This window comes from Vulpes vulpes, chromosome 3 (genome assembly GCF_048418805.1).
Source record: "Vulpes vulpes isolate BD-2025 chromosome 3, VulVul3, whole genome shotgun sequence".
Lineage (NCBI taxonomy): Eukaryota > Metazoa > Chordata > Mammalia > Carnivora > Canidae > Vulpes > Vulpes vulpes.
In genome coordinates, this window is record NC_132782.1 from 95,676,163 (window position 1) to 95,701,247 (window position 25,085).

At 43.2% G+C, this 25,085-nt stretch overlaps 1 protein-coding gene and 1 non-coding gene across 2 annotated transcripts; both read right to left on the reverse strand.

Annotated features, from left to right (window-relative positions):
• Window positions 1-130: 130 nt before the first annotated feature.
• Window positions 131-25,009, reverse strand: LOC140598065 (uncharacterized). Its single transcript, XM_072751289.1, has 4 exons — window positions 24,931-25,009; window positions 21,861-24,879; window positions 5,652-5,721; window positions 131-760 (listed from the first exon to the last, which is right to left on the reverse strand). Exons 1-2 carry the CDS (start codon window positions 25,007-25,009, stop codon window positions 23,513-23,515), a joined length of 1,446 nt encoding a protein of 481 aa, XP_072607390.1. The 3' UTR covers window positions 131-760; window positions 5,652-5,721; window positions 21,861-23,512.
• Window positions 20,608-20,798, reverse strand: LOC112929375 (U2 spliceosomal RNA). The gene has a single exon (XR_003236923.1). It is a non-coding gene; the product is annotated as a U2 spliceosomal RNA (small nuclear RNA).
• Window positions 25,010-25,085: the final 76 nt, after the last annotated feature.

The window sequence follows — 25,085 nt, forward strand, 5'->3', positions numbered from 1 at the left end:
AATCCCAAGTCCTGCTTTAACTGTCTCACAAGGTGAAAACTAAAGTAATTCATAATGAGAAGCCAGAATCCAGACTGTGGGGACATCCTCGGCCTCAGGAATTTCAAAACTACAGAGAACAGGACATCTTTATTGCAGAAAACATTAAAATATAGTCTGATAAATATGCTAAAGGCTATTCCAGAAACATACAAAGTATTATATTACACATTGGAGAGAGTAACTAGCTCTACCTGAGAAATCGAAGAACGTTTCACAAGGTAAAATGCTAGTTGGACAGATGGAGAAGTAAAGAGGAAATCATTCTGTTAGAGCTAATAGTCTGCCTCGAAATAGTCATGTCTCTCTGGACTGCTGTGGACAACACAGGAAAAGAGGGCAGAGACTTAGGAAAGCATATCGGCTGAAATGAATGAACAGGCAATAAATTAGAGCACTTAAAAAGAAAATACAGATGAAAAAAGAAATCATGAACTGTTTCATAACTGTGAGATTAGATTAACAACATGAAGAAAGTATTAAACTAAGCAAAGAGGTTTATGTTGGTGATGACAAAGGTACAGCCCACATGAAGATCTAACCATTATAAATATTTATATACCAGGGGCTCCTGGGTGGCACAGTTCATTAAGTAACTGACTCTTGATTCCAGCTCATGTCATGATCTCAAGGTGGTGACACTGCAGTCTGGGGTCAGACTCCGTGCTGGGCATGGAACTTACTCAGGATTCTCTCTCCCTCTTCCTCTGTTTCTCACTCTCTAAAATAAGATAAGTGTTTACATACTAAATAACATGCCTTCACAATGCTTCTTACAGCAAAGATAGCAGAACCTACAAGAACAAGACAAAAATGCAAAGGCACTAAGCATTCATTCCATTTTCCTAGCCCATGACAGATCAAGTAGATAATAAGTAATGATAAAAAGTTCACAAAAAAACATAGCTTATGAGTATGAGCTTATAAATATAAGCATAAACCTGAATATTCAGTCAAAAACTGTTTATTGAGGACCTACTATGTGCCCAGTGTTATTCTAGTTAATAGAAGTTAATAAAACAGAAATAAATCCCCATGCTTGGGGACTTATATTCAGTGCAGAAAGATAGGATTACTAGGTCAAGGTGATATCTGCCACATTTCTCAACTCTAAACTATTTCTCAACTATTACTATTTTTCTTTTTATAAAAAATAAATTCGGGCAGCCCCAGTGGCGCAGTGGTTTAGCGCCGCCTGCAACCCAGGGCATGATCCTGGAGACCCTGGATCGAGTCCCACATCGGGCTCCCGGTGCATGGAGCCTGCTTCTCCCTCTGCCTGTGTCTCTGCCTCTCTCTGTGTGTGTGTGTCTCTCTCATGAATTAAAAAAAAAAAAATCTTTAAAAAAATAAAATAAATAAATTTATTTTGGGGAGATACTCTGAGATTCTGTGTCTTATTTCTCGTCATACATTTACGTACTAGTTTTAACATCCACTGCTGATTTTTGCCTAAAAAAATTATGACTGTCATGATTACCAAAGAGTGATTTTCTTCTGATTCTTTCACTGCTTCCATATTTACCAGTTGCAATTCAACTGTAAGCAAAAGGTTTCCCTCCTCTATTTATCTAGGTATATGGACAAATCTATTAAATCTATTTGGATTTGTAGATCCTTATCTAATGCTATAGATCATTATCCATTACTATTTATTTTTTATTTATTTGGTTGTTCAAACTATCCCCGGTTTGGCCAGTGCAGGCCCCTCAAAACTGGCTCCTGAGTATTTTTAACATATCCCCATCATTTTAGTTTCTTCCTAGCTTTCTGGTATAACAAATATTCCCAGATCATATTGTATATTCCCTGCTCTTGCTCTGGAATCAGCCATTTCTTTCAGAAGTTTTGATTCTTGGGGTGCCTGGGTGGCTCAGTTAAGTATCTGACTCTTGCTTTCTGCTCAGGTCATGATCTTAGGTTGTGATATTGAGCCATGCTTTGAGCTCTGCACTCAGTGGGGAGTCTGCTTGAGATTCTCTCTCTCCCTCTCTCTGCCATCCTCACCCCAAAATAAGTAAATTTTTTTAAGAAGTTTTGATTCTTTTGATTGGGAAAATTGTATTTAAACACCATGATATGGGTCCTAGGTATGCTCATTGTTAGTTACTGGGCTGTTATTGCTGCTAGCCCACCCCATAGATAGATAAAGAGACAGACAGAGATATATATACACAATATATTTATTTCTGGCATTTATTACCGATATTTAAAACCATGAATTCACACTGATAGATCCAGTTCCAATCCAACACCACTGGGTTTATTCTAGCCTTTCCTTTTTCCACATTTTTCCCTTTTCTAGCATGGAGAAACTTCTCTCTTGTGATCCACATTTCTCTATTAAGATTCACACAAAATAGTTTCAAAATTGTGAATCTTTTAAAAACCAGATATTTCGGGGCACTAGGGTGGCTCAGTGGTTGAGAGTCTGCCTTAGGCTCAGGTCATGATCCCAGGGTCCTGGGATCGAGTCCTGGAACAGGCACCCCACAGGGAGGCTGCTTCTCCCTCTATGTCTCTGCTTCTCTCTCTGTGTCTCTTCTGAATAAATAAATAAAATCTTAAAATAAAACAAGAAAACCCAGATATTTTGAGTTCTGTTTCTGAGATATAAAAAGACTATGGATTGGTCTTTTTGATTTAATAAAAAGAGAGGAAAAGGAGAGCCCAAAATATACACTGAAGAAAGGTCCTACAGGTATAAAAACAGGTCTTAAAAAAAAAAAAAAGAAAGAAAAGAAAAGAAAAGAAAAGTTCTTTTCAGCAGACTAACAAGAAACCCCAAGTTCACAGATGAGAACTCCCATCCCCATTCAAGCAGGAAGAGAATCTCACATGCAAACGGTTTATTGGATCCTAAAATTTGCAGTTCAAAATTATTTTGCCTCATGAATTTGAAGCTACTGATCACACTGTCTCCCAGGAGCTTCTAGATTTATCTTCCTGCTTCCTAAATTTTGTATCATTTCTTTTCTTTCCTTTTTGTTGTCTTTTTATGCTGCACGCTGGGACAAACCATCACAGATGTTATTTTCAATGGTGTTTTTTCAATGATCTAATGTATCTTGAGTTTTTTACAGCACTGTGCTCTTTTTAAGATCTTTAATGGCTGCTTCTCATATCAGCCTATAAAATGGTTTTGAATGTCATTTCTTGTCTAATGACTTTAAATGTGAGTTTTGCTTGTTTTAAGGTCTGTCTTTTCTATATTTCTCTATTTTCCCATTTCCTCATGCCTTGGTTCTTCAGTTTACTCATATTGCTACCAAACTCTTAATAATGTTATTTCCCAAACATCTGGTGATTCCTGAAGGTGTGTTTATCTTTCAGTTGACAAAAAGAATAACCTAGAAGCTCCAAGAAATTCCAAGAAATAAAAAATGTAAAAACCAATTACCCATAGAAGAAAAAAACAATATCAAACTTTTTAACAAGACAATGTCTATGAATTTCCAAAATAAAATTATGTAGAATCTAGATTTCAAGCTCTATTCCAGTCTAAGAAGAAAACCAGTGCCATGAAAGCAAAGCACCAATTTCATGAAAAAGGGAGAAAAAAATCCTAAAAAAAATTAGTTGAAGCAAAAGAAAATGTTAAAATCATATAATTGATAGTTTCAAAAATATACTATAAGAGTGGCACCTGGGTGGCTCAGTCAGTTAAACAACTGACTCTTGGTTTTGGTTTGGGTGGTGATCTCAGGATTGTGTGATCAAGCCCCACATCCATCTCCGTGCTGAGCAGGAGGTCTCCTTGAGATTCTCTCCCTCTGTCACTCTTTTACTCTCTCTCTCTCTCTCTTTCGCAAATAATAAATAAATTTTTAAAAATATATTCTATAAGAAATCACATGTATTTAAAAATCATGTTAATAAAAAAATAAATGGGACACCTGGGTGGCTCAGCAGTTGAGCATCTGCCTTCGGCTCAGGGTGTGATCCTGGGATCCAAGATGGAGTCCCACATTGGGCTCTCTGCAGGGAGCCTGCTTCTCCCTCTGCCTGTCTCTGTCTCTCATAAATAAATAAATAAATCTTTAAAAAATAATAAGTAATTTAATTACTTAGAAATTTTAAAAACTGGGGCACTGGGCTGGCTCAGTCAGAAGACCATGCAACTCTTGATCTAAGGTCATGAGTTTAAGCCCCACATTAGGTGAAGAGAGAACCTAGGGATCCCTGGGTGGCGCAGCGGTTTAGCGCCTGCCTTTGGCCCAGGGCGCGATCCTGGAGACCCGGGATTGAATCCCACGTCGGGCTCCCGGTGCATGGAGCCTGCTTCTCCCTCTGCCTGTGTCTCTGCCTCTCTCTCTCTCTCTCTCTGTGTGACTATCATAAATAAATTTAAAAAAAAAGAGAGAGAGAGAACCTAAAAATAAACAAACTTTTAAAAAATAAATCTTAAAAACCATGCTTGCTATCATTTAAGATATCTCAATATAAGAGCAGCATAGCATCAAGGAGTAAAGTCTGAACTTATAATCTCAGAGATCAAGCTGAGAGACTCCTCGAATGAATTACAAAAGAACCAAAAGATTGAAATTCTGAGGTAAACCCGGTTCAGAGAAATAGAGAATATAGAGATTCCTCCATTGGTCCATCAGTAGTTTGAGAAGGAAGGAACAAAGAGAACAGAGGGGATAAAGTAAGAAAGGAAATAATGTGAGAAACTGTTCTGCCAGGTGGAAAAATATAAATCTATGAATAGCCAAACTATGCATAAAATGTAGCAGAGTTATTTTTTCAGACATTCAAGAATTCAGAAAACTGACCTCTATAGAGCCAGTGGAGGGGGAGGTGGGGTTGGTAGCAGAGGGCAGGGGCAGAGGGAGAGAGGGAATCTCAAGCAGACTCCATGCTGAGCACAGAGACCAACACAAGGCTAGATCTCATGACCCTGAGATCACGACCTAAGACGAAATCAAGAGTCGGACACTTAACTGACTGAGCCACGCAAGTGCCCATTTCATGCCCTTATTTAAAAAAAAAGTGGGGGAGGGGAGCTCTAAGATAGAATGGAACCAACCTAAGAGTATAAGAAGTGGAGACCCTTGGCCATTTGTGCAGCACCTAGTTTATAACCAAGCTGGGAGTCCTAGAGGTTCTGGGGCAGGTGTCTTTACATATAAAGAAGGTGGCATTAGGAATCTGTTGGAGGGATCCCTGGGTGGCGCAGCGGTTTGGCGCCTGCCTTTGGCCCGGGGCACGATCCTGGAGACCCGGGATCAAATCCCACATCAGGCTTCCGGTGCATGGAGCCTGCTTCTCCCTCTGCCTGTGTCTCTGCCTCTCTCTCTCTCTCTCTCTATGTGACTATTATAAAAAAAAAAAAAAAAAAAAAAAGGAATCTGTTGGAAATATGAGCTATCTTAGGGAAGTCACAAAGATATGCTTTTTGGGTTGTGGGCAGGGGTGGGCATGGAAAAGGGGAAGGAAATCAGAAATTCTAGGACCAAAAAAAAAAAAGAGAGAGAGAGGGACAGAGAGACAGAGAGAGAGCCATATAAGGAAGTTAGGATCAAATATGAAGCTAACTAAAGTGTAAAGTGATTCTAGATTCTATGGATCCTAAAAGAGTCTGTTTCACCCTGATACCCCAGAATACCTACCTTTGGGCATGCAGTTTCACAACATAAGATCATGTTTTCTTTTCTAGAAGTCCTATCATACTACTTGGCTCTGCAATGAAAGATAGTTATATTATCATAATATTGTAAGTGGTGTTTGTTCATTTTCAATTTCTGTGCCAAACCTATTTAGCAAAATGTAAATGTTATCAGCCTTGCAACGCACAGAAGTTGGGAGGCAGACGGAAGTAAAAAAAAAAAAAGTAAGAGCATTAATTTCCACCATTTTGATAGTACCAAGAGATACTGTCTAAAGATAATAGAACAAAAAATTAAATTTTAAAGATCATATTTACCTTATAGGAATGATCGCTAGAAGAACTACAAATAAAAAGGTAGCTAGTTAAATTTGGAGGTGGGATTTTAACTAAGATTATTCCTTAACTTTCAAAATTGAACATCAATAAATACTGCCTATATATGATAAATAAAAAAGTAAAAGTATAAAAATATTATTTAAGTTAAGGAAGCAACAACCAGAATTCTTAAAAAGAGAAATGGTTAAAAAAAAAATAGGTTATTCTGGGGAGTGGAATAAGAAGTGAAAAGTCTGGAAGTGAAAGACTTTCACTTTACATGTTATGCCTTTCTGTATTGCTCAGCTTTTTTTTTTTTTTCATATTTGTGTTCTAATTTAATAATGATTTTTAATGTGTTTAAATGTTAGGGCAACCACTGAAAAATAGAATAAGATCTATAATTTCCAAAACCCAATATGGAAAAAATGAACCAAAGAAACTCAATCAATGCAACAGTATGCAGGAGAATGGGGGGGGGGTGAGGGGGGGGCAGATCAAGGAATTACTATAAACAGAAAATATAAAACAGGATGAAAAAAAGGAAGCAAAACTTTTATTTTTTTTTTTATTTATTTATGATAGTCACAGAGAGAGAGAGAGAGGCAGAGACACAAGCAGGCTCCATGCACCGGGAGCCCGACGTGGGATTCGATCCCGGGCCTCCAGGATTGCGCCCTGGGCCAAAGGCAGGCGCCAAACCGCTGCGCCACCCAGGGATCCCGGAAGCAAAATTTTTAAAAGGCAAGTTGATCAAAAGGTAACTCTATTGCACTGAAAGAAATATATTAATTTAAGAAATAAATTTATAAAAGGTTTGGATATATTATGTATGTCATGTTAACAGCACTAAAATTAAAGTGGGAATTCAAGGAGGCCCTTAGGAGAAGAAAAGGGAATAGAGGGTTGTGTATTCCTGGGGCTACAGGAGTGAGGTGAGCTGAAATCATAGCTGAGTCCAGCCAGGTACAGCAGGGTGTCCAGCTGTGGCTGAATGGGGCCAGCCCATGTCTGACCACTCCATTAGAGAGCGTTATAGGCTGAACTGTGTCCTCTCCCAAACCACATGTTCAAGTCCTAACCCCCAAGACCTTCAAAATGTGGCTGTGTTTGGAGATGGGGTCTTTAAGGGAGTTAAATAAGTTAAAATGAGGTCATTAAGGTAACTCTAATCCAATATGACTGGTGTTCTTCTGAGAAAAGAAGACAATGCAAAGATGCAGGAAGAAGATGCAAGGAGAAGATGTGGCCCTCCACAAGTCAGAGAGATGGGACTCAAAAGAAACCAACTCTGCCAGCACCTTGATCTCAGACTCCAGAACTGTGAGAAGTCCCTCAGTTTTTGGTAGTTTGTTAGGACAGCCCTAGCAAAGTAGATACAGAGGGTCTCCTCTTCTTGATAATGATACTACAGTTAGAAAAGTCACATGCCGATGCAGTAGACACAATAAACAAATTATAGGCAGAACTGTATATGGGTCTAGAAGGTTCCACTTAGGCAGAAGGTCTGGGGTATAGTTTGGGAGGTTTTTGTGACGTTAGCAAAAGATAGGAGTGGGAGATGGGCTTGAGATCCAAATTTAAGGAACTGGGCTGAAGCTGTGGTTCTGTTTATCTCTTCCTGACAGGGCCGTAACTTAGGTAGAAGACGTTGGTAAAGCTACATTGCCTCATTCTGTTACCAGACGGCCACTCATCAGTGGCAGGCAACACCAGTGGCAGACAACACTAAAAATCTGGGCTCAGTCTCCTGAGGGCTTGTGAATTGGCTTTCTAGCAGTCAGACAGTTCTCTTGTTTGCTTTTCTTTCTTTCTTTTTTTTAAATATTTTTAATTTTTTTAAATTTATTTATTTATGATAGTCACACAGAGAGAGAGGCAGAGACACAGGCAGAAGGAGAAGCAGGCTCCATGCACTGGGAGCCCGATGTGGGATTTGATTTGATCCCGGGTCTCCAGGATCGCGCCCTGGGCTAAAGGCAGGCGCCAAACCGCTGCGCCACCCAGGGATCCCTCTTGTTTGCTTTTCTTATCCCTTGCTGTTAAACGGAAAGACTGGGCCTGATTTTAAAATTCAGACAATAGAAGATAGTCAACAAACGATATTAGTAATCTCCAATTAAAAGGTGAAGACTCAAAGTAAGGAGAGGCTAATCAATGGACCAGAATAGAGTCCAGGAAGACTCACACATATTCAATTCATTCATTTTCAACACAGGTGCCAAGTCAATGAAAAAGAAAGAGAAGAATTTTTAACAAATGATGCTAGAACAAATGAACATCCATACAGGAAAAAATAGAAATGAATCTCCACCTCTGATCACTGCACACGCAAAAATGAATTTGAAACGGACCATACACCAAAATGCCAAAGACACAAAGCCCCACTTTTTTGAAGAGTGAAATACTTGAGCGGGAACTTCATGTGCCAATATGCACATGAAAAGGTGCTCGCTATCATTAGGGAAAAGTAAAAGACAGAGACTCTTTGTTTTTAAGTCCTGCTACCCAGCCATGGGCTGTATTTTCCTAAAGCAAAAATACCTCCCCTAAAAAATTAGGGGAAATAAAAGAGATGGAAAGCAAGCATGCTCATTCATCATTAAGAATGCGAATTGACAGTTTTGTGGAGAGCAATTAGGCAGAATTGAACATCATCTTACCTGCAATGTAAAATGCATGCTTTGACCCAGCACTATCGATTGTAGGGATAATCTAAAGAAAACCCATCCCCCTGCATAAAGACGCACGTACAAAAGTGTTTGCTGCAGTTGTATTTGGAAGAGCAAAAATTTGGAGGCTCTCTAAAATGCCCACAGGTATGGGGAGTGGTTAAGTAAACTTTGGTGCTTCCATTATCAGTATGAGGGATGTAATCGTTAAAATAACAAGGTAGACTTGTATTTACTGACATAGAGAGATCTCCGAGACATATAGACCTATTGCTAAATGAAAAAAGAAGTCACCAAACAATGCAAATGGCTCTATTTACATTATTAAAGACTTACAGGAAGGTGAACTTTTTTTTGTAAGTAAAAGCAAAGGTAAATTTCAAGAAGGATATGCATGGGAACAGAAGAGTGTCTGTCTCTGTGTGCATAGGTGGTAAGGATAATCACTTAAGTATGGTAAGTACATAAGATGATAAGTGATACCATCACTTTTTACTCTTTATCTGTTACTTGAATTGTTCATAACTAGGATGAACTTACTTGTTCCCCATGTATTTAAAAAAATAACAAAGCTGCTTTCTTAAGTACTGAAATTAATTATTAATGAAACTAACATGTATAGGGTTTAGCATTACCCTCTGGTAAAAGCATTACATATGTTATCTCCCTGAATCCCACAAAATGGGCACCGGTGTTCATTATATGACCAAGTGCAAGCTTAGAAGGTTTTAGTGGTGCTCAGTGGCACCTTAAAATCATCTGAGGGGCATTTGTTTTTTGTTGTTTTTTTTTTAATTATGATGGTCGGAACTCATCTTGGATCCATAGGACCAGAATCTCTTATGGGTGGGGCCCAAGCACCTGCGGTTTGCAAAAGCTTCAAGAAATGATTCTAATGCGCAGCCAGTGTGGAGAGCCAATGGTTGACATTGTTCTTGATGCTAGGCCACACTGCTAGTAAATAATACAGCATGGCTACACTGCCCCTTCATTATAGGTATAGATGTAGACATAGATGGTACAGGCATAGCTGTAAGTATAGGTCTACATGTAGGTATAGATACAGATAAATAGATGATTAGATATAGGCATAAATATACATATTGAATACACCTATTTTGGGGGCACCTGAGTGGCTCAGCGGTTGAGTGTCTGCCTTTGGCTTAGGTTGTGATCCCGGGGCCCTGGGAGGGAGTCCCACATCAGGCTCCTGGTGAGGAGCCTGCTTCTCTCTCTGCGGGTGTCTCTGCCTCTGTGTGTGTGTCTCATGAATAAATAAAATCTTTAAAAAAAAAGAATATATCTATTTTTTCAATTATGGATGAAGAGCACCTTAAGTATCAAACGGACCATGCAATGTTCTCTCTTCCTGTTCCCTCTGATATACCCATCCTGTTTCTGCCTTCCACAGCGGTCACCAAAACTCCTGAAGGGTGATACATGAAATATTCAACAATCAGACAGCACAGGCACTGACCCATCACAATGGACCCTGGACTCAGCACTAGAGCGTGATTTGGGCTTTAACCTTTTGGTCACTGGCTCCTGAGGATGTGAGAGTTTTCCTCCGGAAAGGCGGCAGTAGAATACCACTCGGCAGGCTCAAGACAGTAGCTGGTTTACAAATGAGTCTTGAAATAGTTCCATACTTTAACTACTAGATCAGTAGTGCCAGCGCCTGCTTGTGCCCAGACCAAGGTCTGAATGGTGGTGGTGGTGGTGGTGGTAGTAGTGAGTGTTAACAGTTGTCCTGAGACGGTCTGCCTGTCAGGCAACTATTTCAACTACTTTCACCCAAAGACTTGCTTCTTGAGTGTTGGGAGAAAAGAACATGGCTGGCAAGCAGTCTGTGATCCACACCGGGCTGCCCCCACCAGCTGCTGTGCGCCTGGCAGCCCCCCACTCCCAGCCCTGCTCATTCCCAGCTCCAAGGGGGTTTGTCACTTTGCTGATTACTGCCATGTTTCCCTCCTGAAGTGGCAGCTCCAGTTGTTTCCCAGATAATTTCCAAGATGCTAATTGCCACCTGCTGATTTCCTGTAAACACTGTACTTTACACATGTGATTAATCAGAAAGCTGTGGACTGTTCTGAAGAAGCGTGTGTGCCTGCGTGTGTGCGTGTACCCGTTTCATTACTGTGGTGAATTTAAATCACAGGCGATGTTTGCTCACAAAGCCGCATTAGCGAAACGGCAGGGAAAACAAAATTACAAAACACCATAAACTGCAAGTTCACAGACTATATAAACAATTCAAGTCAGCCCGACAACTCGCGGAGTCAATTCTGGTATGGAGCAGCAGGCACGGAGCATCTCCAAAGGAGACTTGGAATCATAGGTGCTTGTGTTTCTTAAAGAAACTAAAACTGAAAACATTTTCAAAGGTTTCTGGTAAAGAATGATGTCTGGTTTCAAGCTCAACCTTGTACCAAATCCTGGGTCTTCCTCTGACCACCCATAAGATCTATACAAATTCCCTGAACCTTCAAGCTCCCTTTCCTCATCTGTCAAATGGAGATAATTTCCAAGACACTGGAGATAGCATGTAAAATACTTCTATTACATATTAGTCAGAATTGCTTGGGTTGTTAGTAAAACAAATTTAATTCAAAGTGGCTTAAACAGGAATGCCTGGGTGGCTCAGCAGTTGAGCATCTTCCTTCAGCTCAGGGCGTGATCCCAGAGTCCTGGGATAGAGTCCCGCATCGGGCTCCCTGCAGGGAGAGCCTGCTTCTCCCTCTCTATGTCGCTGCCTCTCTCTATATATACCCCTCATAAATAAATAAGCAAAACCTTAAAAACAAAACAAAACAAGGGGACCCCTGAGTGGCTCAGTGGTTTAGCACCTGCCTTAAGCCCAGAGCATGATCCTAGAGTCCCAGGATCAAGTCCCCCATCAGTCTCCCTGCATGGAGCCTGCTTCTTTCTCTGCCTGTGTTTCTACCTCTCTCTCTCTCTTTCTCTCTCTCTCTCTCATGAATAAATAAAATAATAAAAAACAAAAACAAAACAAAACAAAACAAAGTGGCTTAAGCAAAACAAGAACTGGAATGACTCAAAAAATAAAGACCAGGCGCTCTGACTTCAGGTGCTATTGGATCCAGATGCTCAAAAAATGACTTTGGGACTCTGACACCCTCCCCATTTTGGGCCCCTGCTTTCTTCCCTGTGGACCTCTTTCTCAAGCAGACATTATTTATGGCAAGCTGGTACACTAACCATAGCTCCACACATATATCTTATCTTCCCAGCAACCACAGAGAACTGGTATGGATAGTACTTCCCTTGGAATATGACCCACTAGCCCATTCTCAGATCAGTTTGGGTGTGGTCAAGTGTGTACTTACTTAGACCCTACCCAAACTCCAGATAGACACAGAACAAGCCACATACATACATACACGAAGACCCATATCAGCAGATGAGAGAGATGAGAGAGTGATGAGAGAGAAGTTTGCTCAGCTCAGAGAAGAGTTGGTCGGCCCTTTTACACATTCTCACACAGGATGACTCCATTTCAATCCTAGGCCAATAAGGTAAAGTGGGCAGTCCACAGACCTAAACCTAGACACATCTGGCCAGGGTAACAATTTGCCATTATCTGTTTCTAAGCCTGTCTGAAGGCTTACAGCACTTCCTACAAGAAATTCTCATCATATCCTTACCCGCAGTTCTAGTCTTGAAAGTATAGGACTCATCAGTCTACCTAATCACTTAGCCTTTTTATGTGCTCTATCCACTTGTGGAGCAAGATAGGATCCTCTGCCCCTTCATTTCCACTGTCCCTCCTCCTAGACTTGCCCCCTAATATGAAGAGAGTCCTTTAGTTTGATAATGCATCAGTTATCCTATGAGAGTTGATCAATACAAGTCATAAAGGTTTGATGTCTTTAGGTACCCTGCTCTAAAAATTGTGAGAATTCAAGGCAAATGGGTCTTATCAGACAGATGAAAGGAGCAGGTACACAAGAAGGCTGTTGGTTCTTATTAGAAAAGGATGGAGGGATGGAGATCAAGATAAAGGGGACTTCCTGGCACCCATGAAAGGCAAACTTAGCCTGTCTGAAAGGTAATACACATAAAACAAAAAAGAATGTTGGTAGCAGCCTCTGGACTCTGAATCTCTTCCTGACTGGCTAGGAGAACTAAAGTCCTTTCTATAATGAACTGAGCTGACTAACCTTTCCAGTCACTGTGAGTTAAAGGAACAGAGACACAGCACAAAGTGATGGTGAAAAGCACAGACTCTGGATTCAGACCATCTGGATTTTTTTTAATATTTTTTTAAATTTTTTTATTTATTTATGACAGTCACACACAGAGAGAGAGAGAGAGGCAGAGACACAGGCAGAGGAAGAAGCAGGCTCCATGCACCGGGAGCCCGACGTGGGACTCGATCCCAGGTCTCCAGGATCGCGCCCTGGGCCAAAGGCAGGCGCCAAACCGCTGCACCATCCAGGGATCCCCAGACCATCTGGATTTGAATCAAGGATCCTACACTCCATATGCAGGACACCTTGAACTTGTTATTTAACTTCTCTGAGCCTCGGTTTCCTTGTTGGTGAATAAAAATTAATAATGGTATCTAACTCCCAAGGCTGGTATGAGAAGGAAATTAGTTAATATATACATGAACCATTTAAAACTGAACCTGGCTCATTATAAATACTAAATACATACTAACTTTATACAGACAGCAACCTGGACTCCCTTACATCAGGGAACTTCCTTGTTTATATGTACATGGTTGACTGGGTGAACACCCAGGACAAGTGCTGAGTCTCTCTATAGATTTGCAGAGGCAAAGTAGCAGTGCCCAAGAGAGGTGTGGCTTGCACTCAAGGAACTTTGATTCGTTCACCAACTGCTACTTGCTTTTGCTGCACTTGATTTTGATGTAAAGGGTTTTTCTTTTGTTTGGCAGTGTTGGGGCAAGCTCTTCCACTGCCTTACTCTGAAAATAAGGTCTGTGGTGTACTTTTGAAAAGACTTGGCACAATTACAAGGGCGAGCCGGGTTGGTCACAAGATGGCTCACATGGACATCAGCCTTTGCTAACAACTAGGAAGCAACATCACAAGCAGGCACTGGGGTCATAACAGGTGTTCCCAGAACTCCAGATACAAAGACCAGTTATAGCCCAGAAAGGTCATTGTGCAGGTATCAGATGACGGTAGAGACTGCACTACAGACCAGCTCAAACACGGTTTGCCTTAAGTGTGCTTGCAGTTGTGGTGGCCCACGGTATCTCGTCAGTTATCTTTACGTTCTGGCATCCCCAATCTCCCTCTTTTTCACCAATTCCTCATTCAAGTCACTGCATTACTGCGTGTCCTCTATTCCCACTCACCTTGAGAACTCCTTTTCCTTATCAAGCCAATTCCTGCTCACTCCTCAAGCATAACTGAATTTCAGTCTCCTCGTTGAGGTTTGTTCTGACCACTTCCAAACCCTCTGAATTGATACTTATTACCTGATACAATCATGTAGAATTCTATACTGTCTTACGACAACCTCTTAAGACTAGGGCCTTGCGACCAAACATCCATTAGTTTTACCTGTATTCCTTCATTCTTTCTGCTGGTAGTAACATCTGCCCAATTTTAATCTGGGGGGAAAAAAGCCCTTTTAAACTCTTGGTCCATGTGGCTCAAAAGGCTCAGTTCCCAGGATGCAAATATGACCCAGGCTGACCAATCAAGTATTCCATCTCCCTGGTCACAGTGATTGGATCAGGGGTGGGCACATGACCCAAATCAACCCTATGAGCTTCAGTTCCTGGATTTTTGCTGAAACCACTGAAAAAAAGGAGAAGGAACTCTCTTGCAAAAGACCTGCAGCCACCATATAATGGGAAAAAAACCTCCTGAAAATTAAGCCACTGCAGAAAAAAGCAGAGCTGATAAAATGAGGGAACAAGGTGCCTAAGGATATGATCTAGGTCTCTAAATACAGTTATGCCTAAACCTAAATATCTCCTAGCCATTTCAGTTATAGGAGATAATAAAATCCCTTCATTCATCCACGTGACAAATATTTATAGGAGCCCTACTGTGTGCTGGGCACTGTTTTAGACACTAGAATACTTTTTTTTAACCTAATACAATATAAGCTAGATTTCTTTGGTTACAACTGAAATCACCCTGGTCAATGAAGTCTTCATGTCGCTTCATTAATACAATTGTATTTAATCTCCTTCATGTGAATGCCTCTTTTTCCCAAGTAGATCATACACTCACTGAGAATGGAGACCACACATATTTCTCTGTATCACCAATTGTGTTATGTACATAGTAAATAATTAGCAAATTGCAAATTATTTTTAAGTCAATCAAGAAAGGCTACATTTATTGGGAACTACCACTGGTTGGTGGTATTGATTCAAACAGCATAGTTCAGAAGAAATATCTAAGGAGATTTATCAGTGAACTCTGATTAGATCCTGGCAGCCAAAAGATATTTGTGCTCCATGAGGAATATATCAGAGGACTGACTTATGATGTCAGAACATATGCCAGTGCCTCTCTCTGCTCCTGGTCCAAATTCCTGGAGATGACCCAAGGAAAGATGTTAAATAAATATATAACACTAATTAAAATTAAGAAAAGATACAAAATGCACCATAAGTTCTGAATAGAAGAATAAGAGCTGGAAACATGTGCAGGAGGGGAATGGTTATGAAGATGGGAGTGGTTCTGGGGGAGGTCCAAATTCAGAAGAGCAAGCAGTGGGTAGTAAATGGTAATGTAACAGAATAACTGAGTTCAGGGGGATCCCTGGGTGGCTCAGTGGTTCAGCGCCTGCCTTCCGCCCAGGGCATGATCCTGGAGTCCCGGGATCAAGTCCCACGTCAGGCTCCCTGCCTGGCGCCTGTTTTCTCCCTCTGCCTATGTCTCTGCCTCTGTGTGTGTGTGTCTCTCACAAGTAAATAAATTAAAAAAGAAAAAAAGAAGAAGAATTGAGTTCAGAGCAACTGAATGGTCAACTCAGCCACTGACACTCTTATGCTATAGGGAAATAGGTAGCAACAGAATAAAGCAGTGACTATGGACATAAAGGATAATACATAATAAAGGAGGAAGGCACAGGACATTGCCACAAGCATCTTGCAACTCCTAAGAGCAAAAGGAAATATTCAAACCAAAAGAAAAGCGACCAGCCCACTGTAACTGGCAGCATACCCACTCTCTTCTAGCAGCTGAACACAATTAAAATCCTTGATATTGAATATTTCAAATAGGAGAAGTGGGAGGAACAAGAATCCCCAAATATGCTACAAAATCTAATGGTCCTTTTTCTATCCTCCTCTTATTTAAAGATTTATTTATTTTAGAGAGAGAGAACAAGAAGGGGAGGGACAGAGAGAGGGAAAGAGAATCTTGAGCAGACTCTCTACTGAGCATAGAGACTGATGGTGGGGCTCAATCTCATGACCCTAAGATCATGACCTGAGCTGAAATCGAAAGTCCAATGCTTAAGCAACTGAGCCACCCAGGAACCCCTTTTCACCTTTTATATGATCACCCAACAGCCTTTAATGAAAATGGTCATTCTGTTCTTTCAACACCTTGGCTGCCATGATACCACACTCTAGTGGTCTTTTTACATCCGAGTTATTTTAATTCAGGCTTCTATGTGTTTTCTAGAGCTGCCATAACAAAACACCACAAACTGAGCGGCTTAGCAGAAGTTGATCATTTCACAGCTCTGGATGCCAAGAGCCTGAGACCAAGTTACCAGCACATCCATGCTCCCTCTGAAGGTTCTAGGGAAGGATCTCTCCTAGCTTCCAATAGTTCTTTGGCTTTTTTTTTTTTTAAGACTTTTCTTTATTTATTCATGAGAGACAGAGAGAGAGAGGCAGAGACACAGGCAGAGGGAGAAGCAGGCTCCACGCAGGGAGCCCGATGTGGGACTCGATCCCAGGACTCCAGGATCATGCCCTGGGCTGAAGGCGGCGCTCAACCACTGAGCCACTGGGACTGCCCAGTTCTTTGGCTTTTGATAGCATAACTCCAGTCTTCACATGGAGTTCTCCCTGTGTGCATGGGTCTATTTCCAAATTTCCCCCTTTTTATAAGGTCACAATCATACTGAATCAGGTGTCCTTCTCCAGCATGGCCTCATTTTAACTAAATACATCTACAATGACCATATTTCCAAATAAGGTCACATTCTGAGCTACTGGGGGTTAAGACTTCAAAATATGTATGGGGGGGGCACAATTCGACCTGTAACAATTCCCTTCCTCTACTGTCTACTCAACAATGGGGTTGTGTTCTTAGAGCATGGATCTTCCTTCTCCCCCTTCTATATATATATCTGTGCTCTTTCCCTATATGTTTTCATCAAATATGATGGCTTTAAGATATATGCTGATGACTTGCAGATTTCTTTTTCTTATTTTTATTTATTTTTTATTTTTAATAAATTTATTTTTTATTGGTGATTTCTTTTTTTTAATTTTTATTTATTTATGATAGTCACAGAGAGAGAGAGAGAGAGAGGCAGAGACACAGGCAGAGGGAGAAGCAGGCTCCATGCACCAGGAGCCCAACGTGGGATTCAATCCTGGGTCTCCAGGATCACGCCCTGGGCCAAAGGCAGGCGCTAAACTGCTGCACCACCCAGGAATCCCTATTGGTGCAGATTTCTATCTCCACTTCTGACCTCTTTCTTGAGGTATACCCAACTGTTCACTTGACTCTTCCATATCTAATAGAGATCTCAAAATTATGGCATCCAAAACAGAATTAATTTTCACCACTACTCCACTCCAACAAATAAGACCCTACTAGGTCTCCCCACATCAAAAACTGTAGTGTCATCAACCAAGTTGCTCAAATAAAAAACTGAGGATCTGGGGATCCCTGGGTGGCTCAGCGGTTTAGCGCCTGCCTTTGGCCCAGGGCAGGATCCTGGAGTCCCGGGATCAAGTCCCACGTCGGGCTCCCAGCATGGAGCCTGCTTCTCCCTCCTCCTGTGTCTCTGCCTCTCTCTCTCTCTATGTCTATCATAAATAAATAAATAAATCATAAAAAAAATGAGGGTCCCTCCCTCTTATGTTCCATAACCAAGCTATGACAAACCCTAACAGTTTTGCATTCAAAATATATATAACAGGGATCCCTAGGTGGCGCAGCAGTTTAGCGCCTGCCTTTGGCCCAGGGCGTGAGCCTGGAGACCCAGGATCGAATCCCACGTCGGGCTCCCAGTGCATGGAGCCTGCTTCTCCCTCTGCCTATGTCTCTGCCTCTCTCTCTCTCTCTCTCTCTATCATAAGTAAACAAAAATTAAAAAAACATATAGAGAACATATCCATTTCTCTCCACCTCTGTTGTCACATCCAAGTCCAAGCCATTACGAATCTTTTGCCAAAAGTAAATCCATAGGCCCCTATCTGGCCACTCTTCTTTACCTTCTCCAATCCACCCTCAACATCAGTGTGATTTTGATAAAGTGTACATCCTATTACGTCACTCAGTAGCTTTAAATCCTTAAATGCCAATTTCTAGAATCAATTCCATACTCTTTACCATGGCCCACAAGGCTTTTCCAACATAGTCTGGGCCCTGCCTGCTTCCATCCTTACTCTGGACCCTCTCCTCCTCTCGCTCATTATGCTCCAGCCACACTGGTCTCCTTTCAGTTTGTAGAACACTTCACACTATTTCTCACCTCAAGGCCTTTCCATACCTCACTATTTCTCTTTCTAGGAATGCTCTTCCGTAGATTCTGCACACATATGGATCCTTCTCATCCTTGAGACTCCAGCTCAAATATCAAACCTTAGAGAATCTCTTCTCTGATCAAACTTTCTAAAGTGACCCCTGCCTAGTTACAGTCTATTCTGAATTTATCCTGTTTATTTATAAGCGTACTTGTGTATTATTTGTCTCCTTCTCCAATCTCCACAAGAACGTAAGCTCCTAAAGAGCAGGAATCAAGTCTGTCCTTTCCACTGTGTTTTCAGTATTTCAATACTTCACCTGAAACACAATTAACTTCTATCTATGTGTTTAATGGATGGGTGGATGAACAAAAAAAAATATGCCCTAGAAATCCTCTTATTCAAATCCCTGTATGCTGAGTATTCTCTTAGCAGACTATTTCCAGGAGTCTATATGAGAGATCTCTTTTTCCTAGAGACAGAGAGATACCCCCACTTTCTTGCAGCAACGGGCACATTTTGCATTTCCCTCAACATAAAGTTCAAATTCCTTCCAAACTGTCTGTAAAACTTCATTTTCCACTTCCTTCCCCATAATAAATTCATAGCACACTCAACTTCATACCATTACATGAAAATACTACCCATGCTTATAATGTTACCTCCCTTGGGAATGCCTTCCTTCTTCCTCCTGCTAAACATCTTTTAAGATTCCCTCTATGAAGCTTTTCCTGGTAGCCAGAGAGGCTATTACTCTGTCACGTCAGAGGCCTTCACACATAAATACCTCTACCATGTTTACTCTGATATATGACAATTCAACACCTCGATATATTACAGTGAAACTCACAAATTACAAAAATAAAGATAAAATCCTGAAAGCAGCTCTAGACAAGAGGTCCTCAGATACATAAGGCTGGCAGGAGAACTGTCCACAGAGACCTAGTAGGCCAGAAGGGACTGGCATGATATACTTAAAGTGCTAAAAGGGAAAAATATGCAGCCATGAATACTTTATTCAGGAAGGCTGTTGTTCAGAATAGGAGAGATTGCTTCTAAGATAAATAAAAACTAAAGGAATTCATGAACACTAAAACAGCCCTGCAAGAAATATTAAAGGGTACCCTTTGAGAAAAGAGAGAGACCAAAAGTAACAAGGACCAGACAGGAATAGAGACAATCTCCAGGAACATCGACTTTACAGGTAATACAATGGCACTAAATCCATTATCTTTCTATAATTACTCTGAATATAAATGGACTAAATGCTCCAATCCAGACATAGGGTATCAGAATAGATAAAAAGCAAACTCTATAAATATGCTTACAAGAGCCTCATTTTAGACCCAAAGACACCTCCAAATTGAAAGTCAGGGAATGGAAAGCCATTTATCACACTAATGGACATCAAAAGAAAGCTGGAGTAGCCATCCTATCAGACAAACTGTATTTTATTTTTTACTTTTTTATTTTTTATTTTTTTTATTTTATTTTTTAAAGATTTTACTTATTTGGGAAAGATAAAGAGAGAACACAAGTGAGGGGGGAAGGGCAGAGGGACAAGTGCTTGATCTCAGGACACCAAGATCATGACGTGAACCAAAGGCAGACGCTTAACCAACTGAGCCACCCAGGTACCCCAGACAAATTAGATTTTAAATCAAAAACTGTAGTAAGAGGTGAAAAAGGACACTATACTTAATATACAATTCTATTTCCCTATTTTACTCTTACTTTGAGTAAAAGGATTATGTCTTATACTTTGCCCACTAATACCTAGCATGGTGCCTCATAGATAGCCAGGAAAAGAATTGTTGACTACTATATATGCATATATAGTTGAAATTTTTCATTATTGTACTGCTCGGTGGAGTGAAAGGAACTGGAACATATTAACAGTTATTATTCTGTCAGCTATCTGACCATCATTAATGAACCAGTGGAAGAGGTGATTTTTAATTTGTGAAAAAGAAAACTATTTCAACTAGTTATGGCTTGGTTAATAAATCATATTTGAAAATATTCTGTTCAAAATAGACACACCAATATAGATACTCAACCTTTTCATGTCTGCTTTTCAATTTTTAAAGAAATGCTGTAAATGTTCAGGGCATAAAAGAAATGAGATGTAACAGGCATTACAAGGAAATTGTCTAGCTTGGATTTTAACTTTGCATAGGCATAGATAGCACTTCCTGGAACTATTTAACGTATAGTTAACTTAAACTATAGTTTGCTTTTATGGTAACCCTACTTTTGGCCAATGGTTTTTATTTTATTTATTTATTTATTTTATTTTTAATTTTTTTACCATTCCTGGAAGTACTGCAGTACCAGGTCGATGTGCGCAGTGGACGGAGCAAGCTCCTATTCCATCTCCCTGCTCCAAAAATCCATTTAATATATTGTCTTCGGATAGAGGACGTATCAGATGTTAAACTGATAAGAACAGATACTACACTTGATCTTAGCCAAAAGGCCGAGAAGCGATGGCAAATGTTTTTAAAGCCAGGCATAACCCTATGGTTTCCAGCCAATGAGCTTGTGGATCAGCACCATGGACAGAGGAATGGCGTGGAAAAGGTCGCTCTAAGGCAGTTTGTGCAATGACCGCTGTGATGTCGGATATACTACCGAGGAAAGACTGGTGTGAACATTCTTCTAGGGATCATTTGAAGACAGCGGCTTTGGATTTGGGTCAACTAAGAGGATAGTCTTAAGAAAATAACCACTCCTCCAAGATGTCTCCAACTAGTATGCTCTGCTTCATACTTTGGATTTATTGACCTATATTGATTCACTGTTTTTCCCACAATCTGTTCAGTTCTCAAATCACCAACATTTTCACTACAAAGTAAATGTAAACACCTAATTAGAGAATGTGGAGGACATCTGTTCTTACCTGTCCAGCATCTATGACCCTTTTCTCTTTGCAAGCCAGCTTTCAAACAAACAACTGTTTTTAAGATAGTATTAAGGAATTCTTGATGCTAATGAGAAGCGTTTGATGGTATGGAAGTTATGCTTAAACTAAGAGTCCCTGTCTTTTAGCAATACATTCTGATAGTTACACATGAAAAATGTGACGTCTGGGATTTGCTTCAAAAAATTCACGGAGTGGGATAGAGGCACAGAAGACAAGACTGGCCATGAGTTGCTGACTGTTGAAACTGGAGGATGAGACATGATAGTTAATCCAGTTAATTCTTTTTTATGTTTGAAATTTTCCATTAAAAATATATGTATGTGGGCGTGCCTGGGTGGCTCAGTAGGTTAAGGATCTGCCTTAAGTTCAGGTCATGGTCTCTGGGTCCTGGGATAAATCCCCCACCCAGCAGGGTCTGCTTCTCTCTCTCCCTCTGCCCCTTCCCCTGCTCATGCACACTCTCTCAAATAAATTCTTATATATATATATATACACACACACATACATTTTACTGAGAGGGAAAGGAAAGGGAAAGGGAAAGGGAAAGGGAAAGGGAAAGGGAAAGGGAAAGGGAAGGAAAGGAAGAAAACCTACATTTGAAGTATAATGAACAACAAACCCCAGTACCCGCTGCTCCAAGAGAAGCTCTGAGGAGGTTAGGCTATAACTTTCCCATGCAGATGAGATTTTGTCTTGTGGAAGATGTCCATGTGATGGAATAGGAAGTTCAGACATCTATAGATGATTACTTTCTTGAGGAGCAAGATGTTTCAGGAGAGCAGTTTCGAAGAAATGAAACCTTTCATGCACTATTCCCGACAAGAAGCAGCTGAGCAGCATTGCAGGGACTGAGGCTGAGTGTGGAAGGTGGTTGATGGTAGGCCCAAGGTCAGTAGTACACTAAAGTTCTAAGTTAGATCCAAAACAAAAACAAAACAAAACACTGTTCAAATATGATAGGATAGATAAGTAGAGGGAACGAAGATATAATGCCAAGCACATTAGGATGGAGAGGAGCTAAAATATGAAGAGGGTGGAGAGGTTCAAAAGGAAGACACATCTAAATACCCCGTGCCACACACATGGCAAGAACTGCTCAGAGGCTATGGACAGCGGCTGAGGTTGAGTGCCTATAAGCACTTGCTACATGTGACAAACACAAAAAGTCCTGCTTCATTGAGCTAACTTTCTGGTGGGGGAAGCAAATAAATGTATTTGCCAAGTGTGTGGATTCCACCTGCTTCATTTAGAGAGAAAATGTGGCCTCCATCTCACTGCAGTCCCCACCATCCCCTACTGTCTTACACTGCCTACTTCACTCATTTATGTTAATCTGCCGGAGTTCTGCAGGCTTATGAGCCATGCTCTCCAAAGTCCCTGAGCTGCTTGTGATGCCTGCCTCTCCTAAAATCACCAAATGGCCCCATGAGCAAAAGCACATAAAAGACCCTTTTCTTCTCTGAAACTGAATCCTGAGTTGCCACTAATATGAAGTTATCTTGGGTGGTTACGTCATTAAGCTCACTGAGAGCTTAATGTTCTTACCTGCTGTGTGGAAGCAATCATGTCCGGTTTACAGGACTACTGTGAGGACTAGACATTGCCTAACCAGCTCTTACTCTTCTCTGGGATCTCATCCTTGACAATACCTCTTCAGAGAGACCTACTCAGACCTCCTGACTAGGTCAAATCCCTCTAATATATGTGGATACTCCCACCATGTTCCTCTTCCTGGTAGTATCTGTGGGCAATTATAATTGTACCTTAGCTTATTTGATTATTTGACTAATACCTGCTCCTCCTAGCAGGCTTGGAAGTGCAAGAGTGACACGGATCCTGCTTTTGCTCACCACCTATCATCATGCCTGCCATAAAATAGATGCTCAAAAAATACTAAAAAGAAAAGTGAACTGCAAAGACAACCCCTGGCACATACAAGGTACCCAATAAATTCTCTCTGACCCTCCCTCACCTAATGCCTGTCACATAAACGATACTCCTAGCTTCTGGGCTGCTGGAATTTGTAGGCTGAGTTTTAACTAAGGCTTCTGCTGAGAAAGAGAAGTCACTAAGCTCTTCTAATAGGGCCACCTTCTCCTAGAACAGAGATTTTTGTTTTGCCCACTGATGTATGCTAAGTGCCTAAAACACCGCCTGGCACCTCGTCAATAAAGTGATGGATGGGTGGGTGGGCAGGCAGGCGTCACTCTTGAGTTTCACAGAGGTGAGGACAGCTCCTCCACAGTGGCGGGTGGAGAGGGAAGAGCGGGGACTCTGGGTCAGGACCCCCTCTGTTCACGGTCAGGCACATCAACTTCCCCGAGCGAGGGGCCGAAGAACCCCCAGATGAAGGAGTATCCCCATGCCAGCCCTGGGGTATGGGATGGAGCCGAGCACAAGCGCTCCGCTCCCGTGGAAGAGGCAGCGAACTGCTGGGGCGCCCCACCCCATCGCCCCTGGGGGATGGGACCCGGCTGCCCCGCTGCTCCCACGGTGGAGGACAGACGGGCCGCCCCGCGCCGCCGTGGGGGTGGGACCCGGCTGCCCCGCTGCTCCCACGGTGGAGGACCCACGGGCCGCCCCGCGCCGCCCCTGGAGGATGGGACCCGGCTGCCCCGCTGCTCCCACGGTGGAGGACCGACGGGCCGCCCCGCGCCGCCGTGGGGGTGGGACCCGGCTGCCCCAGATGATCCCACGGTGGAGGACAGACGGGCCGCCCCGCGCCGCCCCTGGAGGATGGGACCCGGCTGCCCCGCTGCTCCCACGGTGGAGGACCCACGGGCCGCCCCGCGCCGCCCCTGGAGGATGGGACCCGGCTGCCCCGCTGCTCCCACGGTGGAGGAGAGACGGGCCGCCCCGCGCCGCCCCTGGAGGATGGGACCCGGCTGCCCCGCTGCTCCCACGGTGGAGGAGAGACGGGACGCCCCGCGCCGCCCCTGGAGGATGGGACCCGGCTGCCCCGCTGCTCCCACGGTGGAGGACCGACGGGCCGCCCCGCGCCGCCCCTGGAGGATGGGACCCGGCTGCCCCGCTGCTCCCACGGTGGAGGACCCACGGGCCGCCCCGCGCCGCCCCTGGAGGATGGGACCCGGCTGCCCCGCTGCTCCCACGGTGGAGGAGAGACGGGCCGCCCCGCGCCGCCCCTGGAGGATGGGACCCGGCTGCCCCGCTGCTCCCACGGTGGAGGAGAGACGGGACGCCCCGCGCCGCCCCTGGAGGATGGGACCCGGCTGCCCCGCTGCTCCCACGGTGGAGGACCGACGGGCCGCCCCGCGCCGCCCCTGGAGGATGGGACCCGGCTGCCCCGCTGCTCCCACGGTGGGACCGACGGTGGCCCAGATGCTCCCGCACGGGGGGGGGGGCGGGGCCGAGCCCTCAGCTAGGACCGCAGTCGGGCCACCCGCGCCGCTCGCAGGGGATGCTCGGGACCCCTCCGCCAGGCAAAGGAGTCCCCGCTGCCTCCCTTCTCCGCTGTGGAAAGGCCTTTGCGCCGCCTCCCCGCAGTGCTCCTTCACCTCGGAGACGTCTCCCCGCCTCCCAGACTCCGCGGCCGAGGGAAGCCTCCCACTCTCCTTTTCCACGCCGTTCCATCTTCTCCCGCAAAATGTCCGCTCGGCCCCGGCTGTGTCCCTCCGCCCCCTCCTCGCTCCTCAAGTCCCCCGGCGGCGAGTGGCCGCGCCGCGCCGCGCGCTCTCGCGAGAGTCCGCCGCACGGAAGCCCCTCGCCTGCGAGGAGGCCTCCCGGGACCCCGCGGCGCGCGGTCGCGGGCGGCGCATGCGTGGCCTCGGCTCCCAGCGCCCCCCGCGCAGCCAGCGGGCGGAGCGGACCGGGCTGCGCGCGCGCGGGGCCGAC